General features: G+C 44.8%; 1 protein-coding gene across 1 annotated transcript in view; it reads right to left on the minus strand.

Annotated features, from left to right (window-relative positions):
- Positions 1–21,137, minus strand: part of LOC105702268 (B-cell lymphoma 6 protein) — a 34,503-nt gene extending 13,366 nt beyond the window's left edge. The window contains exon 1 of the mRNA XM_012429711.2: positions 19,769–21,137. Within this exon, the coding sequence (XP_012285134.1) occupies positions 19,769–19,936 (168 nt within the window). The 5' untranslated portion in view covers positions 19,937–21,137. The remainder of the gene's footprint in view (positions 1–19,768) is intronic.
- Between the last annotated feature and the right edge of the window lie 1,357 nt (positions 21,138–22,494).

Here is a 22,494-nt window from a genome sequence, read left to right on the forward strand (position 1 = left end):
TAAATCTCCACGAGGTGGAAAAAGTCGGGAATACCCCGGGAAAGGTGTCATCCTAAACCTATTCCGGGATTTTACGATAAGGAAGATAAGAATGGTAAGGACGATAGTGACGGGAAAGACGGTAAGGACGATAAGGACGGGGAAGACGATAAGAATGGAGAGCGTTCGCGATTGTCCATTTTTCCCGCAAAAAGCGGTCGAATGGACCTCAAGGCGGGAAATAAATCTCAGAACTGGGTTTAGAAGTCTCTTCTCTGAAACGACCAATCGCTCGAAAGTTCTCGCGAGCTTGAAAATTCCCCATCTCGAAGGTAAACAATTCCTTCCTGGAAAACATTTCCTCCACCTTTGATCTATCTGCCGCCATTTTGCTTTTCCTGACTCAGTGGACATTAAATAAATGTTGAAAAGATGTCTTTCAAGCACGCACAGTCTATTTACATGGCTTACTACGGTACCGTCTATCGTCTCCTCTCGAAGGGACCTTGCATAATATTTTCAACTTTTTTAAATCCCGCGGTTCTCGCCGACACAAAATGGCGGCGACTGCGATCGATCTCGGTCGGATTGCTGGGTGATAAATATCGGAGCTGAGTCCAGGAATTTCTTCTTGATGAATCGTCGAAAATTCACGATTGGCCCCCTCGCCGCCACCATTTTGTCTTCCTGACACAAGCAACATCCTCCGTAGGTAGATTAATTATTATCGAGGTTTGACGCAAAACATTCCCGAAAGAAATCGGCGTTTAGACTAGTAGGGGCTATTTACGAGGCTTAGTACGGTACTTTTTATCTCTGGTCGCCTTTCGAAGGGACTTTGCATAAATTTGGCCGGCGGATGACAATCCCACGTTTTTACCGGCGGCCATTGCGATCGGCGTCGATGGACAAAGCGGTCGGCGATGTGCCGGGAAATAAATATCGAAACTGGGTGAAACCGTTAGAGGCTTACTGTTCCCTGGTTCTCTTCTTCGAGGGCTAAAGAAGAGGAACGGCTCCGACCTCGGCTCGGAAATCTCGTCTAAGAACCAAGGGAAATAAAACCTAACCTCTCTCGGCCTACGCAGTCCGCGATTGCCTCGTAAAGTATATGGCTCGGAATTAGCACGTACACATCCTAAGCCTAATTTACACGAGGCGATCTAAATCCTTCGCCGACTGAAAGTCCTCGAGAGCGAGCCTTAAGGGTCAAGAAAATCAAGAGACTCAAATGAACCTTAAGCAAAAATATTTAAAAAATGTATAAAATCGGACTAACCAAGAAGTTGAAAAATAGGAAAATGAAGAAAATCGAGTGAATCAGGAAAATCAAGAAAATCAGGAAACAGCAAGATGGCGAAGCCCGAATTGACCACGCTTTTCTTCTTCTCCTAAAAATGATCTCCAGAAACTGAACAGGAAGAAACAAAGAAACGTAAAGATCCTTAATCATCACAAATCACTAATCGCCGTTTCACCCGAATCACGGTGACGTTTTAAGGCGATTTTCTATGGTATATTTCTGCAAGAAGTAAAAAACGACCCGAAGTTACCAAGCGTCCCTTTTAAGTCGGGCAAAGTTACACCTGATGTAATGCTAAAATGTGTACCATTGTATGTAAAAACGAGGAAAATTATACGGAACAAAAAGTGGTATGCAAATATATATACACATACACACAATCCTGACTTGACCTCATCTATCCAACGTGTCACTGGTATGGCGACAGAACTGCACTTCTGCGGATGCATTTCTTATCAAGGATTGTCAATCAGTCCCCTTAAGTGCAGGGCTTGTCTGATGGTTTTTAACTAAAATCAATTCCGCCGACTCCGTGTCGTGAATATTTATCCCCGACTTAACAGAGCCCCGACTAATGTTTAACACTTAACAGCGACCGCACTCGAGTAATAAAGGGAGTGTGAATACCAAATTAATCGAGGCTATCTATTAAAGCGTTATTGTAATTTATTGCGCATCTCTATGCAAAGCAGAGAGTCTTCAAGGGGGAGAGAGTCATTAGCATGAGCGAGGCCTCGCCGGGTAAATAACCACAAGTACTCCCACGCCAAGCACTTTATCAAAATAAATAAATACGCAAAGGTGGACGCGCTTTCGTTAATTAAAAATGCAAGAAATTAAACGGCAGTTCCTGTTGGACATGGTTGAAGTGCTAAATAGTGTCGACCACTCCCTTCGGGGCCGTGGAAAAATATTTTTTTCGCCGTCCTCCTTCATTTCGGAGTCTCGAGTGACGCTCGAGTGGCGGCCATCTTTGTATGTGCATTCTGCATCGAGACGAGGGCAAGACTCTGTTTGCGTATTGCCGGGCACCGTTACACCATTCTGCCAACAAGAACCAGGTCGAGACGGACGCTTTGCCGTAACTCTTACTTATATAAACATTTTCTTAATTGTTTCGTCCGCGACGGTTACGAGGATGCCGCGCCGCGGTTAATCCGCCGGTATAAACGCCCACTCGGCCATTAAACAAAGTTACCACTCAACGATGACCGATTAGACTGAATCGTAACTGGCTCTTTAACAATTTCACATGCATTATTTTATAACAATATTTTATAGATCCGGTAAATAATCCCTCCCTTTCCCGGCGCTTGATAAGGCCGTCGTAATTAATATTAACATTTTACTCGCCAACTAAGATCCCTCAAGGAGAGTTGCCTTATTAAGCAAAGTGTATATACGTAATAATAAATAAAAGAACGCGTTTAAACAGATCAGATCAAAACCGGTGCAGTGGGTTTCGAAATCGTTGAAGACATGCAAGCATACAGTCTCACGATTTTACATTATTACGGTAACATTAATATTTATATTACACATCGATATGGATTTACATGACGACGGGGGTTACCGTGTTTCGTCCCTTGATGCGAAATTCCGAAAAAATACGGTAAAGAGAGAGAGAAAAAAAAATATGAAAGATTTCCCGATCTCTCGACGGGGAAATAGAGGTTAGGTTCGCAGTTAGATAAAGAGATAAGCCGATTGCGTTATTCGCAGATTCTGGATTATTAGTCCGAGTTATTAGGCCTTCTCAAGGCACGGCCGAGGAAGGAGTGTCTTAATCCTCCCAGATCGCGTTTATATCGCGTTACCCTAAATCGCATCAATTAATCCGCACTTTCTCGGTACTTCCCAACGGACGAGTTCTCATTCTTGGAATTCCCCTCGACTTGTTCCCTCGCTGTAGCGTAATGCCCAACTCCCTAAGGGATTCCCTCGGGAACTGGATCGAGCACCGAAGTAATTATCCAATTTTATCCCGATCCCTGAGGCGCGTCGGTGCGTTTCATGAATAATTCATCGCGGTTTTCATCCGAGACACGCGAGAGGGCACAGAAGTCAGTCTTGACTTTGATACTCTGTCACCTTCGAATGTGCGAAAAACCGAGGCGATCCGACGTTAAAAAAGAAAGAAAGAAAGAAAATAAAAGTTCTCGGGGAATAATCAGTCGATGGGAATTCACGCAAAGATTTTAAGTTCACGTGACTCGTCGAGGAAAACGTGCCACGGTGATCGGATAAGCGTTAATATCTCAATTTATGGAGGTTAACAAGAAGGCGGCAGAGTTTCACGCCAAGTATTTTGTTTAATTCAAAGAATGATTATTTCACTCAAAAAAGCTCGAATAAATTGGATGAGATATTTCTTCGGAATTAGGACGACTTATCAGAGACAAGGAACTATCCTTTGAATTATCAAAATGTTTTCTTTGGTTCAGTGCAGAAATGAGAGGAAACACATGCCTCGTCTTCTTATTGTTTCCTCCTTTTTGCGCGGATTGGTAGGGCGAGGCAATGTATGCTAGGCTAGTTAACATGAAAAATGGGAAAGGAAAATGATAGCGCGTCGGTTTTCTCTCTTTTGCAGTCTTCGGAAGGAAATCAAGAGCCATGAGTTCGTGTAAATATCCCACGTCGATTTCGGCGCGTGGATATGGGGCGGGACGCAACCCGACCTTCGTTCAAGATCCGAGTTCTAGGATTTCCCGTATTCGAGCCTTGCCCGTAGAGGTCTGAATGTCGAGAAGTTGCGAAACCCTCGAACCGCGATATCTCGACAAGTATGAAATGCGACTTGTGCCGTTCTGCCAGCCGACCGCAAATATATGGTCGAGGGCGCTCGCCTCGTTTCTCAATAACAGATACATAACTCGTGTACGTGTCTCTTTCCCTCATATCTCGCTCCTGATTGAACGGAATCGCGATTCATTTGTACTCCGGCCAGGAATCCTGGAACGGGCCGCGCGCGTCCGTTGTCTCGGTGGAAATATTTCACGTCGTTCCGTGTCGGATAACGGCAACGGGGCCGCCTGTCTACCGACCACCTAACCCGTGACTGACGCCGCGACGCCGCGACGCTAACAGTTTAATCACTCCAAACTGACGTGCGGCAATATGTATTCTAAAGTTTCGTTCCTGTCACCTCGATTGTAAATAAAGGCCTAGCGAATGCGCATTGTCCTCTCGTTTTAATTTCCCGAACGAGGCCATGCTTTTCTAGGACCCTCCACCCGAGAAATCCGCAAATTACTGGAATTCCGGCAAATTTCATTTTGAATTTTCCGCCATTTTTATTTTCTGCAGGCCGGACCGTGCACCCAACGCTAACAGTTTAGGACCGGTTCCACACCTCAGGTTAACCGGAGTTTATTGCGAACAATAGTTGAAAATTAATTAACCGAAGTTTAACTAGTTTACCCCCATTTTAAACCTGCTGTAGACCAATTAAACTCCAGATAACTCGAGTTATGGAACGGCACGATGTATTCCAACGTTTCATTACCGTCACATCGATTGTAAATGAAGATCCAGCAGATGCGTTTTGTCTTCGCGACCCAAAAGGGTGGCAGAATATCGGATAAATCTCAAAGCTCGGTTAGGAAAGATTGAAAGCCCGGTTCAGAGGTCCGCAATCCAGAGCGCTAGGTTAGACCGGTTCCGCGATCCGCCGTCCGCTTTTTGCGACGCTCCGGGCGTATTCAGAGGTTAGTTCTTTCGCCGTACGAAGCCTTCACTTGTACCGAGTATCGGCCGTCGGGATCCGCGATTTATGGGGGACACTCTGGAACAAGCGGGAAACCGATTGCGGATTTTCTTGCGAGTCGCGAGGCGGCCTCGCTCCTTTTGGGGGCGTCCGCTGCGCGGCGCTGCGTGTCGCCGGGATAACCGATTTGTCGATTACCTCTTAGCTTATAAAAGTGGAAACACTGGAAAATCAACCGGAAAGGAAGATAATTAACAACGGAAGGAGCCTTTCTACGAGCTTCCGACTTCTCTATGACGTTTTCGCTGATCGCAACAAGTCAAGATAGCGAAAAAAGGTCCGATGGAAGGCGAAACTTTTTATGCAAAATTCCTGGACGGAAGATATGAATATAATTAAAAATGGAGATTAACCTCTATTCAAAGTACACTCTCGACAATGTAATACGGAAAAATGTGCCCCGGAGAATGCTGTACAGCTTTATTTCAACAAAGTTCGGAAGTACACGGCGATTGTCCTTTATTTTTGTCTCCCCGATCGGGGCCGTCGGTGCCATTGTATGCAATGGACGTTTCATGGCTCGTAGATCGTCATGGTCGGCACTCTAAATGGAACAAGAGGTCCATTGGGATGCGATGGTTCCGGTGAGAGGAACTGCGAGAGAGCGCGCCTACTCTGGGCGATCGCTTTTTCGTCTTCTTTTGCAAACTGCGCCAAGAGAATGCATCTTTCTTTTCCCACAGTGGATGCTGGGAACGGGTTGCGCGAATTAACGGGCGAGCCTCTTCGAAGCAATGGGCCATGTCTGTTATTGGCTTTTCCGCCTTCCTGAAAAAGCCCCATGTCGATTTGTAGTACCGAAGATGGTCCTTTGAGGTTATATTCAATATTTTCTGCCTGGCCCAAATCGTTTATACCACACATCGGTAAAGAATAGCTTTCGCTTCGCCCAAACCATATTTGGCCCGGAACCCTCTCGAGTCTGTTTACAGCACCGAGCAGCGGCAGTTTAAGGAAATAAAAATGGCGTCGGTGAGCAATCGCCACTCCCACCTCGGAAATTCGAAGGAGTTTTAAGACTCGAGTTTTCAACATAAAGCGTTGATAACAACTGCAGGTTTCAGGCTGGACATGAAGAATTACAATTAAGGGGGAGGATTCCCCAGAAGAAATTGACAAACAATAGCTTATCAACAATCGTGCTTAGGGGGAGGCAGAGTCTTCTTCGACTTATGTGTAGGAATGATGCCGCGACTTCTACCTATCTACTAGAAATAAAATGATACTTTGATGCATTTCCATTAAGATACATCCATCGAAATCTCGACTTACACGCGAGTTCACGCCCGTAACGGGATGCAGCAATGCAATGGAGTACACTCGTATGATTAGTTTGGAATGGGGGAGCGGGTGAAAGGATTTCATCCTTCCGTTTTTTCCGAAACGCCTTTCCGGGACTGTGTCAGGAGAGCGGCCATTTTTTTTTTTTCGAATTAACGGTACCGGAATATTTAGAGTTACTGCAGCCGCGTTTACACGCTGTTTTGTCTCGCGGAAACCGTACGCCAAGGCAACAAAACCAAATCGTCTCTTCCCGCGTTCCACGCTCCACTTTGCAAGTAAAATTCATTCCCCAAACATCAAATTACGGTTAATCCTCTTAAAAATATTCATGAAAGTCACACACCTTTGGTACATACTACAAATTATAAATTCCACGTCTCAAAATTGAAATCATTATACATTTATGATAATCTTCAAACAAAAATTTCTCACTTTGTAACATTATCCTGGAAGTTCGTGAAATTTTGTGGAAAAAAAATGAGTACACTTTAATTGATAACACGTGTTATAAAATGTTGATATTTTCTTTTTTTTTCATAACAGGGCATCGAAGCCCGAAAGATGACCAGGCTGTCAATAAGGTTCGTAAAATTCGACCGAGATGGCGCGAAATAGTGGAAACCGAGCCGAAAGTTTCTTGCCGAGGGACCGTTAGGTGCGCAAGTCCCAAAATGTCTATTTGAACCTGCCCAGAGTAAATCCAGGGAGAAACGAGTTCGAATCGTTGCTAATGGTGTGTACACTGGTGGGTTTGCATACGTATAAACGTTAGCAAGAAGCGTCGGCCGAGAAACGACGCGCACCAAGATGGCGGCCGCCACCTCGAGCCTCTGTCCGTTACCAATCGGGAAAAATCCTGGCGTATCCCCGTTTCCGCTAAATAAATCCACCGAGACCTCTGGCACGCACTCGAAGAAAGTCGATTCGAATCGAACCCGAACTTTCTAGAGTAACCTGGCCACGGGCGGTAAATCTCTCACGCGTCGTCACGCTTGTCATCGATTTCATAATTCCGCGTCTTCTTCCTGTTTCTAGGCGAGGAACGGGATTCCGCGATTTATCTAACGATCCGCCGACGAGAGATCGATTGCCAATGCTTCCGATTTTTCCCGCTGGGTCAAGCACGATTCGTTTTAATCGACAAGATAAAAAAAAAAGAAGAAGAAATCTCATCACTTACGAGATGACCGAATACAGCGGTACCGCCTGTGCAGGATGGGAGGGCATTGATGTCTCCCAGCAAACAAGAAATACGACATACCAAGGACGCGACGAAAGTTCCATTTCATTTTCATACGTAACAGAAAAATATATTCTGCCGTTAAGAAAATCTATTCTATGGTACTGCGTTCTGCCGAAACGTATATAAAATCCCGAGAATTTTATCGCCACATCCTGAGTACGTATTAAAATCATTTCGATCACTGTTACACGATTTTCTGGCTTGTAAGATTTCCCTGAGTCTCGTCCGGGCAAAAGGACAAGTTTCGGCAAGTGATAAGATAATTATTAATTTCTCCGAATGTTCGGGGAGGGGGGGAACAATTACGCTCGCCGCAATTTTACCGTAACGAATATTTCGCCTTTCGCTCCGAAGGAGGCTAATTGAACCACTGAAATTGATTCTTCGATTCTTTTCCCCAGTCGACTTGGATGATTCACGGTCTTAACCTCAGAAGTCGCCCGGAAGTCCCACAGGTGAGTTAAAACGAAATGGGCGTCTAACGGGGGCGGAAAAGTGCGAAAATACGCGAGCGGAATGTTAATTTCGCTAATTACGCGGCCTGGAAGGTTGCTGACCTTTTTTTTTTTAGCTCATGCACTGACCCCTGATCTTCTGTAGTAACGGTGCCCGAGGTGCAGTAAGATTCTTTTTACCCCCGAGGATGCAGAGCCCGTTACCGAAGCCTTTGATGCACCGCGTGCGAGTACTCGAGCAGGTATTTAAGAGTTCGAGCGAATACTCGAGTATTTTAATGGATGTTTTAGTGTTCGAGCGGGTATTAGAATGTTCGATCGAGTACTCAAGTATCCGACCGGGTATTTGGGTGTTTGAGTCGGTATTCGAATGTTTGAGCGAATAAATATTCGCTATATATTCGCTATATAAATATATATATTTATGCATCTGAATGATTATTCGAGTATTTGGGTGAATATTCGAGCGTTTGGGGGGATATTTTAGTATTCCAGACTGATATTCGAGGGTTTGAGTAGATATTTGAGTAGATATGAGCCGGTATTCGAATGTTTGAGCGAATAAATATTCGCTATATATTCGCTATATAAATATATATATTTATGCATCTGAATGAATATTCGAGTATTTGGGTGAATATTCGAGCGTTTGAGTAGATATTTAAGTGTCGAGTGGATACTGAACCACCCTAATGAATACTCGAGTGTTGAGTATAGTTGAATATTTGAGTACCCACTCAAGTATTCGAGTATCCACTCGATTATTCGAGCATCCATTTGACTATTCGAGCATCCACTCAATTAGTAAAATATCCACTCGACTATTCGAGCATCCACTCAATTAGTAAAATATCCACTCGACTATTCGAGCATCCACTCAATTAGTAAAATATCCACTCGACTATTCGAGCACCCACTAAACTATTCAAGCATCCACTAAACTATTCAAGCATCCACTAAACTATTCAAGCATCCACTCGACTTTTCGAGCATCCACTCGTTCAAGACACGATCTTTCACGCGCGAGCGATTGACCAATGTGCGGAACTCCTTAATTTATTCCGCCGAGGCAGAATTCACGGCGATCGGTTAATTCCTCCTGTCCGATCGCCAATACCTCGTGTATGCCAAGTTCACAATAATAATTATCCCGGTAAGGCGTCGCGGGTAATTAATGGCCGAGCCCTCCAAAGGAAACCCACTGCATTTCGAGCCTCCCAACTTGGCTTTACGATGTAGCCGCTCGACGACTTGGACTTATAAAATGTCTTCATCAAAGAGTGTTAAACCCCGAGTTAAAGTACGACGCGAGAACAAACGATTTCTCAACGACATAACATTAGATCGAAGCGGCTAAACTTCTCTTCGCGACGCCACGGCGAATAGAAATGGCCGACTTAATCTTCGCCCGATATTCATAAATCTCGGATGAAGTGTGGAACTAAAGCAAGAAAAGAAACGTGTTCATACCTTCAACCCGACGTTCATAAATCTTATGTAAAGCCGATCGCAAAAAAGGGAGAAGAAACTAAGCGGGGTAGGAAAGAAACAGGATTAAGAAGGTGAAACAGTGCGTCATATGCGCGAGGGGAAAAACGAGGGAAACGCTCGAAAAGAAATCGAGGCGACTCGTGCTACCCGTCTTGATATCACAATTTATGCATCGCGAAGTTCGCTCTACGAGATTTTTTCCGCGTCTCTATTCACGCGAAGTTGCCTGCGGAATGTTTTTCGCGCCACCGTTCGCGCGTAGAAGGAACTTCTCGTCGAATGTGGAACGACGAAAGAAATGGCGGCGGAGAAAGAAATTAAAACACGCACTTCTTGAGCACATAACGATAAAAAAAAAAGAACACCTGGAGGACTCTCGAGCGATGTTTGTCGGCTGCAAACTTCAGGCAGGTTAATATTTAGCAGCGAGTACCGGTGCCAGAATCGAACGGAGAAAAGAGATTTTCGAGTCCCACGATTAAAAGTAAACCCGGATTAAAGATGGCGGTTAAAGATGGCGCCCCCGCGACTGCGCAGCCCGGAGCAATGATGGCGGAAAAAGGGGGTATTTATTTTCTCTTCTTTTTCTTTTCGGCGGGTTAAGCGTTACGCAGTGCATGATATATTGTCGCCAGGCCCTCGTTACGGGTCGATAAGAGCGAAAGTGGCTTTATCACCTGTCCAAATCGCTTAAGTCGGCAATTAAATCCCTCCCAAGATTGGAACCCCGCAGTGTCGCATTCGCGAGACCCGCGGCTGCAATTCTTTCCGTTTTCTTTTTCCCTCCCCCCGGTCGTTATGTTACATATTGACCTTGCAAAATGTACTCTCGCCTTTCGGCGTGAAACAGATCTTTTTCGTTTCTTTCTCTCCCCCCTCTCGGTTGCTTTCACTGTCGATGGAGGAATTTCGAAGAAGAAAGTCGTCCGGCGCCCTCGAGCTAGGTTAGGTCGCCTCGCCGGGAGATTACAATAAAAAGAAAGCAAATCGAAAACTACCTCAGGAAAAGAAACATGAAGAGACCAACTCGATCCTTGCGACAAAATCTGCGGAAATTAATTAGCACCCCCCCAAGGGGCAAGTTAAACCGAGTTTAAAGTCGGGACCGACTTTTGTCATCGGCCTCTAACTCGCAGAATGTGAACAACGCGGAGCCAATTAGTTGTTTCATTTTTGCCCCCGGTTTAGATTAGCGAACCGATTGGTCAAGAAATGGCGGCTAAAAGTGCGCGCATGTCCAGGACTTTCGCTTTCTCGGACCTGGGCCCCTTGTTCTTATTTGCATAATTAATTGTCGTTGTTTTCTAGGCTTAGCGACAGGTGCGTCGAATGATCCGGCGCAAAAATCAGCCGGGGTTTCCGGCGATGGTTGGACTCCGAATTAAACTGAACCTCATTAAAATCAATCCATACTTATTAGAGGGCAAAGTGAGAAAAATGACGGCCAACTTTGAGGCACGATTGATAATCCATTCCGTCGCCTTTCCGTTCACGGAAATAAATGACTTCCCACTAGTGGGGAAATAAAAACTAAACGTTCGACTAACAGGCCTATTTGCGCGGTGAGTTACACGTGTGCTAGTGAATTACACGTTGATTACGGGCACGCGTGTTAATGGAAGGTACGACTTGACGTTGACACGCGTGGGTGCAATTCCTGCGATACTTGCATGTGTATATATCGGGTCATACCCGTGATACTTTCGCCGGGTGGATCGCCGGTTTCTAAAGCCACTTGCAGCGTGCAGTTGCAGCCTGCAGTTGCAGCGAGCAGGTTGCATCGCCGTGTTGTCAATGGGACCACGATGCAACAGGCATGCCGGTTCGACAGGTTACAGCTAAGCGTGTATATAAATTCAATGCACCCGATTCAATTGAAGAACTGCAGTGGTTCTCCTTTTCATCGTCGACGTTCGTCGATTTTAATAATCTCAATTATATATAAAAATAAATATATATATATTTCTCCTTCATTGGGAGATTATAATAAAATTAGTCCATTCGACAGGCATTCCTCGTCGATTCAATTTCGCCAGTTAAATGCAATGTCGCATTTACCCCAGGGAGACCAACGAAGCGAGGTGAAAAAATGAATTGCCGGTCGTAAAAGCCCGGCGGCTGCATTTATCACGATCATTCGGCAAATTAGCAACTTTAGGGCCCATTCTCGTCGATTTTATCCGGGGACCTTACGCCAATGCGAACGGACCCGTGAGTGTTGTTAAACAACGGCTCTGAATTACGCGATAATTAGTTGACGACCCGTCGATACGCCTTATCGGCAAAGCGACATTTTTTCCTCCCCGATATATTCCGGTAGTCGGCCGTAAATGCAATGCGGCTTTCAATTCCGCGATAATTGACTTTCGTCAGGTGCAAATCTCGACTTCCGTCAGAGATCCAAGACTTGAGTTTAGCGGTGCTCTTAAATAAGGGCAGCGATTTCATCGCTAATCTATTTATTATCAGTTAAACGGCACTTCCCACTTTCCCGACACGTCAATTATACTACGTAATGTCATTCCCCTGCGTAATTTAATAAGAAAATAATTAATCGACGCATACGCGAAATGGCCTGACTCGCCTTTAAAGACTTCACTTGACTTTCTCGGTGCTTTCAACTAAACGAGTCAGTTTTAGCGTTAAATCTTTATTCCGACATGGAGACGTTCCTCACTTTTCCGATAATTCAATTAACCCACATAATATTAAACAACGGAGAGATTAATTTACGGATCGAAGATGCGGCTTTCAATACGGCGATATAATTGTCTTTCGTTAATCACAAGACATGGCTCTCTTGACTTTCGCGGTGCTTCTAACCTGTCCGCCGATTTCAATGTTAATTTTTATTACCCCATTACCGGCGAGCCTCGTAAATGAGTGAAAAGCTGATTAAACGTCCCGATAAATAATTGACGACTCCTTTGGTTTACCATCGGCCATCTTGACACAGTTCCCAAGCCGTCTTTGATTATCTTTACTCGAGCCCGAATAAAAGTCCCGATGTGAAAAACTAACTGCAGGGTATAAAAGTCCCACGGCCGCACTTTCCACGATCTTTCGAAAGAAATTAACGAATTTAGCGACCATTCGCTGCGCCGCGGTTTTACGACAATCTAAATGCGCAGTATCGGCTCGGCGATTCGATAAACAGTAGCCGTTAAACGCGCGATAATTGCTAAATTGTCTAGAGAATGGCGCGAATATTCTTTTTACACCCCTTCGTATTGCACGTCGCATAAACAAAAGGAAAATAACCCCCGTGGTTTAATTTTCCATTTTTTGTAGGGGCCGAGTAGTGAAATTAACCTCAGAGGTTATGTCTCCCCTTACGGGAGGAGGTGTATTTAATTTCCATTCCGCGAAGAACCTCTAGGATTCACTTTTGAGGTTAGGTTTCCCTTTTTCAGGAAGAAGTGCCGCCATCTTTCCCTAGTTCACGTCGATCGCATCCGAGATCTCTCGAGGGTCCGGCATATATATTTCCATGCATCCTAAACGGCACCCTCGATCGTCGAGATAGCAGTTGGCATTAAAATGCTTGCACGCAGCTATTTTATTGCGGTTGACTCACTGCAGGCATAAAACAGTGCACTCAACCGCTGCACAAGAAACTGCACACGACTCCCGTCGTAACCGCGTGAAATCTTCATTTCCTTGGAAGGAATATCTCCCATCCATAAGAAGAGTCAACTGGAAAAGACATCTCTAATATTAATCCGATATTTCTGAGTAAATCGTCATATCTTAAAGTGATAAAAATACAGAAAATTGTAAATCCCAGAAAATTGCATCTTCGTTTCCTTGGAAAGACCAATATCGCATTCACGAGAAGAATCATCCGAAAAAATATTTCTAATATTAATCCGATACTTCTCAATAAATCGTCATATCTTTAAGTGATAAAAATACAGAAAATTGTAAATCCCAGAAAATTGCATTTTCATTTCCTGGGAATGAAAATTTCCCATCCATAAGAAGAATCAACCGGAAAGGACACCTCCAATATTAATCCGATAGTTCTCAATAAATCACCATTTAAGTGATCAAAACAGAAAAAAAAAATTGTAAATATTAATTTAGCTTAGTTTAAGTTAACGTCTAATGTCCGAAAGTATCCATTGCGGCTTTTAACGCATAAAATCGGAGCGTTTTGTGCAGATTTCCCCCGTATAAAAAAGGAAAAAGAAAAGTTAACGTCTATAAAGTTACTGATACGCATTCGGATAGGGGAAATGGAGTCCAGAAATTTTTTCGTGAAACCTAGAAGAGCATCGATTACATATTCAGTTATAATCGATGACCAGGCACGTTTGCTAAGACATGCGCCAGAAATATGCCTCGTAGGTCAGGAATCAAATTTTATGGACAAGTGTGAGCTAGTTAACGTTATTTATCGCCACGTTGTGCCGGATGTGGAGCAATCGGTCGTAATTACTGTAAACGATCCCACGTTTACGTCGGCGGCGATTAGGGGATTCGACATAAGGAAGAAAAGAAATCGGACGGACATTTTTCGCCCAGATTTCTAGTCAATCGTTGTCGATAACCGATTTCTCGCCGGATCGATCCTTAATCGGTTGTTTCGAGTGTACTTTCACGCCATAGCCGCTCCGACATGTAAATGCTGATCGCCATTACGTTATCTTTCGCATCGAATAATGCGCCGCTAAACGCAATCCGAGCTTTAGAAAGGGGATCGTAATTAACAGCTCGCATAACGTATAAATTACTCATTTTAATCGCGATCTAGGCTTAACGCCGATCCTTGCGAAATTAATGCTCCCTCGGCACAGTCGACACGTCTTTACCCTTTGACATCATTTTCCACATAGTAATGACCGTGCAAATTGTTACAATAAATTATTCCCATTTTTAAATTACACGCCGATCGCGTCATGCCATTATGTCGCACTGTCGGGGACACGTTCTTTTGTTAACATAATTTTTGCCAATTTAATCGCGATTCCAAAAATCGCCGATGCAGTAAAATCCGAGCTCTAGGAAATTCAACCGCGATTAACGATCCACGTAATGCGTAAGTCATTTTAATGATCGATAACAAGAGAATCAAATCCATAAGCGAGTGCACTTTAAATTAATGAACCATCTCTTTGGTTCAATGACACTTTTCTTTCTAAGCGTAGAAATTCGCATATACTACCTGCGATTGGTATCCAGCTTTAACAAATTACCATCTCTTTGTTTCCATCCCGTAGATTAATTTATAAGAAAATCATCGAATCGGTTACAGTCATTCTCGGGACTTTTCCACGATTCCTGGGACCGACTCGAGAGTACAAATCATGACGGTCATCGGGAACTTTCTGGCTATAAAATGGGAACTCATCGAGTCGTGCAAAATCGTCCTAGCGGCTCATCGGAGAGGAAAAACGATCGGAAATCGTGGCGGGTGATTTTTCGATTTCTTCCTTTTTCCCTCCCCCCGGCAGATCTCTAGACACGGGGAATCGGAATTCCTATTTTTGCCGATCTCGAATCGCCATCGGCGATTCGTTACATCGCTTCGATCGGCTCGGTTCTCTCGTAATAATTGAATGAAAATAATAATTAACCGCGAACCGCTGTCGGTGATTATCCGCGATCGCTCGTTTATCGGTACTCGCATAAATAAACTAAACCACGAGGGCACGGACAATTATAGGTATCAACATTTGCATATTAAAAATAATGCCTCCGATTGCGCGCAGCGATTGCGCAACCTCGGCGATCGATCTCTCCGAAGGGAGGAATATAATCGATCGCGCTTCGATTGATCTTCCTTTGTGCAAGGAAGGGAAAAAAAATAGACATTCGCACGCCCAGCAAATGACAACATTGCCGATAAAGTATCTTATTGCAATTATAATTGTACGAGCAGAAGAAATCTTATGGTTGCATCAAATTTACAATGGCGGACATGAATGCCTCCCCTGCAGATACGGCATCGCCTGTGCAGGATGGGAGGGCATTGATGTCTCCCAGTGTACAATGGCGGACATAAATGCCTCCCCTGCAGATACGGCATCGCCTGTGCAGGATGGGAGGGCATTGATGTCTCCCAGTGTAGTCTCAACCACGTCTCAATCCTCTAGAAAGTATGGCATGCTAAACAAACGAATAAATTTCCACAAGCCGTAAGGAAGATAAATTCTCGATTAAAAGCGCGAAATACCACTTTCTTTCTGATTGTTCATCCGGTAAAAGTATTTCTTTCTACCGAAAATTTTCTTTACATCCGACATATTGAAATGTTGCATTATATAGAGTTAATGCATTTTTCTCGGAGATTTCCCTTTAATTGAAATATGCCGTCGAAGTTGGAGCGCTGAAACTTGTGCAGTTCCATCGACGCCGATTGCAGGGAAAGATAAAAAAAAGAAAAGAAAATAGAAAAATGGCATTAATAACGGGTCGCGAGGTACAATAAAATCGGTCGATCGGGTTTCCCAGTAAATCTCGAAAGACAGGGAAAAATCGATCAATCGAAAGAGATTGTCCGATTGCGCCGGCCTGCGCCGTCGAGTAATTGACCGCCATAAACTACGCTATCTACAAATACGCGAGCGACGGCGTTTACGGGCTGATTTATAATTTCGATAATTGAAGACCTAATCGGCGAGGACTTTTTTGCACACTTCCCACCCGGAAATCTGATTCGAGGCCCCAGCGACGATTTCGAAGATCTGCCACGGACTTGGCGTTAATAAATTCGGTCTTATTACACAGGGGGCGATATAAAAGATTCATAATACATTATTATTAACCGATCATGCCTGATTATATGCGGGGGGCTCTCCTACGTCGACGGACTTTGTAAATTAATCGACTTGCGATTATTGCACTAATCGTATCCCTCGGCGCAATTTTCTGGGAAATGGTTACGTCAAAAGCATGCATCGGACTTTAATGCACTTTTTAATGCACTCGATCCGGCAAGGTCGCCGGAAATTGGGAGTGCACAATATTGAGCACATTGTTGTACATACGAAATTATCAACTTTTATGTACGACTTGAAAAATTCTGCCATCATAAAGTTGCATTAAACAGCGGGCAACATTGTCTTCCTAAGCATTTAAATGCCTCGAGTGTGCAGTGTTAAGTCTATCTACTTTCAACGACCGTGCAATATTGACATCTATCCCGCATTTATGTGCAACTAGTGTGCAGCATTGTCGGAAATGCGATTTTATTCAGCGCTCGTGCAATATCGTCTTATTATACGTTTATATTCAGCGGTCGTGCAATAGTCTCATTACACGCTCATATGCACCGATCCTGCAATATTGTCATATCGCGCGTTTACATCCACCGATCTTGCAATATTGTCCTATCGCGTGCTCGGGGTATACTTCAGATGCGATCTGGCAATTTTCCCGGTTTTACCGCGAATTCCGGAATTATCTACACGGAGCTCGTAAACGTAGGCGTGATTACAGGCCGCGCATCGGCGATTGTTTAAACATTACTCCGAAAATTCGCAATTCTCCCCGCTTTTTTTTTCTCTCCCCCTTCGAGAGGGAACCTGAATCCCGCACTTCCGGGACGGAGATATTGTATAATAAATAGAAATAAACAAATTCATCATTCATTCATCGCCCTGTCGGTCGATTTGTTAATTTTTATTAGGGTTCATCAACCCTACGTAATGCCTCCTCCGTTATCAAAAAAAAAAAAATATGCAAAAAAACCCCTTCCCTCCAAAAATTTCTCGATTCTTCAATTTTTAATTTTAATTCTCGATATCTAATCGGGAAATCCAGAAGGCAGAGCCATGTGTTGATAAAAATATATAAGATATATCGCGAGATTGGGAGGAGGAAGATTACTTATCGGAATCGGGATATCGACCGCCATGATAGATTATCAGAATGTTAGTTAAAAACGTTGGACTAATTAAAATCACGAAAATGCTTGTGGAGTTTATCTAATAGATAGGATATGTTGCATTAATTGATGGTTAACCGGCGATCTGGGCGGAGAAAAGCCTCTGATAAAATAAACTGATATCGTAGATTTACCTTCTACTCGGTATTAAATACTAGGCTTCGATTTTCTGAGTGAATTAAATATGTTACGAGGATAGTAATGCCGCGTTTATTTCGAGCGCGGGTCAAAAGTCGGTTTTTTTTTCTTTTTTTTTTCCCGAGAAATCGCAGGAGAATTTGCATAATTCGGTCGGATCGAAAGGTTGGCCAGGTCGAATATCAGGGGAAACAAAACCTGGCAACGTGAATTAGATGAAATTTATAAGAAAACAATAAGAAAAAAAAAGGAACCCGATTGTTCGGCTACGGAGTAATAACCGTACTCGAGGGAAACACTATAATCGCGGGGGATTACAAATCAAGCCTAATTGCGGAGGGAACGACATTGCAAAACCATATCCAGCCGATTTGACGCCGCCATGAAAGGGGGGGATATTATCTAATATCTCTTTCCATGCTCGATAGATACGTAGATTGTAATAGTAGGCAAAGCACCGGGGACGGTTTGATTTCAGGGCGCTGGCCCATAAATTGCACGCTTCTGCGAGTCGTTACACCTCGACTTATCCTCCTGGACGAGATTTCGATTTCATCGATCTTCGCAGAGAGGCCGACTCATTGATTTGCCCGCCAATTTCCCCGCAATTCCTCGCGGGAATTAATTCGAGCTCGTTAGGATAATTTACTGTCTCCCCTAACCTCGTCGACCCTTTTCTGTTTCCCAGATATCTTAGCGTTACTACATTCTCAATTAACAATTCCGTAAATAACGCATCCTTTCCCCCCGTGAAATTCGGCAAGCAATATGCAAATCGGTCTCCCGGTAAAACTTGCGGGTAAAAGATTTCAGGTTGATCCGAGAGCGTAGGTGAAAATAATTTCCTTCCTCGAGAACCGATTGTATTTGATTTCATGTGATAAGCAACAGTGTGATTCGGTAACAAGAGACGATCGGCCTTAAAATCGAGACAACGTGTGTCGGTGATTTCCAACGATTTACAGTGATTTCTACTTGGAATTTCCTGACTTCCACGTGATTTCGAGCATTAAAATCCATGATTTCCTGAGTGAATAAACCCTCGGGTTGAATGTTACTTTCTTCACCCTTTGGCTACTAAGAGCGCCTAAAGGCGCCCGACGTTTGGTCCAATATTGCCCGCACGGTCAGACGAATTTCGCCCATATGTCGAAATGGCTCCGTGTTCAAAGGGTTTAAAGAAGCGCAAATGCTCTCTTACGGTTAATGATTTTATGTATTCTTACTTCAATTCTATGTAGATTAGTCCTTGATAAAGAAAAAAAATTATTTTTAGAACCAAGAAAAAAAAAAGACAGAACGGCTTAAGACAATATGGCGGCCACGAGGAAGGTGAAGGCTCGAAGAGCGCGAGACTTAATCGGCCGATTTAATGGCGATACAAGGCCCGAAAGGCTGTGCCATTAATCATCGCACGTGCAGATGATAACGCGTACGTAGATGTCGTAATCGACGTACCTCTCGCGGTTAATGACTTTTTTATCCGCGTCGGATATTTCGCTCGGGCGATTTCCTTTCGGCGTCCCTCGGGGGATTTTTAATTAATTTAATCAGTCTTCACGCCAACGAGTGGCGACTCGCAAGGTCCCCCAGCGCTTAATCACTTTTTTCCCCCCATTTAAAAATATTTCGCTCATAAATACCGCCGTACCCCTTTTTGCCATTCCTCTCGTTTCAGGAATAACTGCGCGACTCGGATCACTAAAAGCGACTTTAAAGGCGGTTTACGGTAGTTCCCTCGAGTTTGCGTTAATATGGTCCGCACGAATCGCAGCAAGTCATGACTCGGTACCCGTTCTCCATAGTAATCCATGAGCACCGTTAGTACGGTCAAATTACAATGCCATCGATGGAACACGTCTCAATTGATGGGATTTTTACATCTTTCCTTCAGTACATTCTATTTCTCTGGACGATTCCTAAAGTATGATACAACATATTTACAGCAAGCAGTAGGTACGGCAAGTACCATTTTTATCGAGATTTAATCAAAACAATGAAAATAAATCTTCTACCCTGCAATTACGGGCTGCCGGTGGAGAGGACCATTTTCACGAATAAATTTCAAGAGATGGCAACAATTTACAGGAAACAATAGCCACGCCAGGTTCAATTTTACGGATAAATTTTAAACTACGACAATTGATAGGCACGGCGAGTACCATTTTTATTTAAACTCGAGAATGAATTAATCAATGAAAATAAATTGTCTGACCTGCAAATACGGGCTGGCAGCGGAGAGGACCAGTCGATGAGCAAGGAACCTCTGGCCTCCTGGACAGCAAAGGGCGACATCGGCAAACCTCTGGGACAGCATGGCATCCCTGAGGAACTCGCCGACATCCGGAGCCCTTCGGGACACCCTGATCACTTCACCCATCATACCGCAGCGATGCGATCACTCGTTTCTCTCCAAAATACGCCACATAACCTTCAAAATGGCCATCATCGTCGGCCCGTCTCTCATCGTCTCTATCAGAATCGACATCGAGGCGATAGCGATCTCGCCATGGCACCTTCGACGTGTAAATAGAGGAAGAAAGGCACTAGGACACGAAGAAAGGGCCCTTCGGCATGGGCAACGTCGCGTATGGTAAATCTATGATAAAGCCAGAGTCGATGGCCCGTCGATCAGGATCGAAGATTGGCTTTATCGACTCAGGTGACGTCGTGCCAGGAATAATTTCGAATTGCCGCAATGAGCGTGAATAATGGGCCCTATCGTGTCGGGCACGTGCCCGGGACCATCAAGAAAACGGTCTTCATGGTGATGGTCCCGGGACCATATCGCCGATCGTGATTACCGATCGCGATATAATGCCGCACGTGATGCGGTGGTCTCTACAAAGAAACCACTGAACGCAAGAAAGTGACCGGCACGAATGTTTTTAGCCTGCCGAGAGCTGATGAGATGCCGACGTGCGGATGGTCTTCTTGCCAATTACGTAGACCACGACAAGATCTGGTCGGGTATGATCGGTTCTCGCGATCCCTCGTAGACGGTTTTGTCCGACTTTCCCTGCTTATCTTCGAGGCTTCTGTTCCACGTGGGTACCGATGACAGGTCTTTGAGCCCCCAAGGTGGATACGTGCGCTCCCGAGGCTACCAACCCCAGGGGTAGCCTGCTAATGGGTGGTCTCCTGGGTGGTCACGTCTTCTGGGGCCTCCAACCGCGACAACTCCGGGTAATCTCCTGAAGAGAAGGGCTTAATGATCGCCGATGTCTTCGTCCACCTTGACACGTCATGGGGCAACCTACAAAATCGTGTCCTGGGTCAGTTCGGGCTCGGCTTCCGTGGTGAACCTTCGGCGACACTGTTTGGTCTTTGTCCCTTTGTTCGACCCCACCACCCTGTGGTGTTTGACCGACACTCGGGGACTAATGCCCGGGTCCCTTGGAGGAGGGCCTCGTAGGTCCTGGGGGCTTTGAGGACGAAAGGTCCTACGAAATCGAGGATCCCGTCATCCAGCGATCGCGGGGTTGGCTGGGCGAGAGGACCTGTCGCTGCTGCGACTCGGCTGGTCGACTTTGGTCGACTGGGCCCGATCGTGCTGGACTGCCATCCGTGGACCCCGCAGTCCGCGGCAGCTGCTCACAGTCTCCGCGGGACTCGACCAACTCCTCCCATGCCGGCCGGCCACCCCCACTCCGCGGCCCGCTGGGCCTCTTCGGGCCTCTTCGGGCGTCCTCGGCCCTCGTCGGGCCCCGTCGGGCCCGGAAGACCCCGCGCGGCGCCAAGACCATCCAAGACCAGTCGGGACCTGCGTCGTCCGCCGGTGGTTACTTACTTACGCGTGCGCGAGCTTTCCTTTTTTCACCCATTAACTCCACCTCCGTCGCCACCTCCTCTGCCAGGTGTCGGTCTCTTCGTGGTGACATCAAGGTGCTACCGGAAGTGGATCCCTTGCATTTCCTGGGGACTTTTAAAACGCGATGCCACTTCGGAAAAAAAATCCATTGAACCAAAGAAATATTTCGTTAATTCGGAGAATAATTATCTGACTCAAGTAAACTCGAAAATAAAGAATCGGATGCGACGGAAATTATTCTTTGGATATACGAATTAACTAAATGCTTCTTTGGTATTATGTCCTTTATCGGTAATTAGTTATAAAATTTAAGATTCTTATCAACCGTATATCGAGGTGTGTATATACGTCTTTAGTACATTAAGGATTGATTTTAATGAAGTTCTTCACCTTTGCAGGGTTTTATCAGGTCCTGCAAGTGATTGCAACATCTTTGAACCAGCAACTCCAGGAAGTGCGACGTCGTCGTCCAGTTCGCACGCTCGGTGTCTTCTTGTAGAGGATGTTCCCCGTACCGGTATCTTCTTGTCGGTACAGCTTCTTGCTCGATACCCATGTTCAACCCTGTTTACCGTGTCGATACGCGAATTGCGATCGGCTACATTGTAAATGCACGAGTTTCTCGGAAGAGAGCTGCACCAGTTAGTCCATTGCCATCTAAAGGCGTGTTAACGAGAAGCGAGAATGAAAAAAGGGGTATAAAATACTCTGTTCTGCATTTAACACCTAAAGTGTATCCTGCCGTGCGCAGGCTAGTATCGTTTCAAGAAACTCGGCAGAGTTCCGCACCAAGTACACACCTAAGCGCATATATACTCAAAACGCTCATCCAGTCATTACCTGCGAAGTTTAGCTTTCTTTGGCTTAAAAATATGGAGAATATATTTTTTCTACATTATGCCACTCAACGGTTTGCATTGCCAAGAAACTCGGCTGAGTTCCGCGCCAAGTGCACATAAAAACACATGTATACCCGAAACGCCCATGTAGTAATTATCAGCGTAATTTAACATTGTTAGGTTTGTTTAGCTTAAAACTTGAGAGAACATACATTTTTTATTTTTCTAAGTCGCTTTGCACGATCAGCGATGACGATTAACGTTGTTAGCACCTTTTCGCATCGTCACTCG

This window comes from Orussus abietinus, unplaced genomic scaffold (assembly GCF_000612105.2).
Source record: "Orussus abietinus isolate OABI.00-Male unplaced genomic scaffold, Oabi_2.0 scaffold29, whole genome shotgun sequence".
Classification (NCBI taxonomy): Eukaryota; Metazoa; Arthropoda; class Insecta; order Hymenoptera; family Orussidae; genus Orussus; species Orussus abietinus.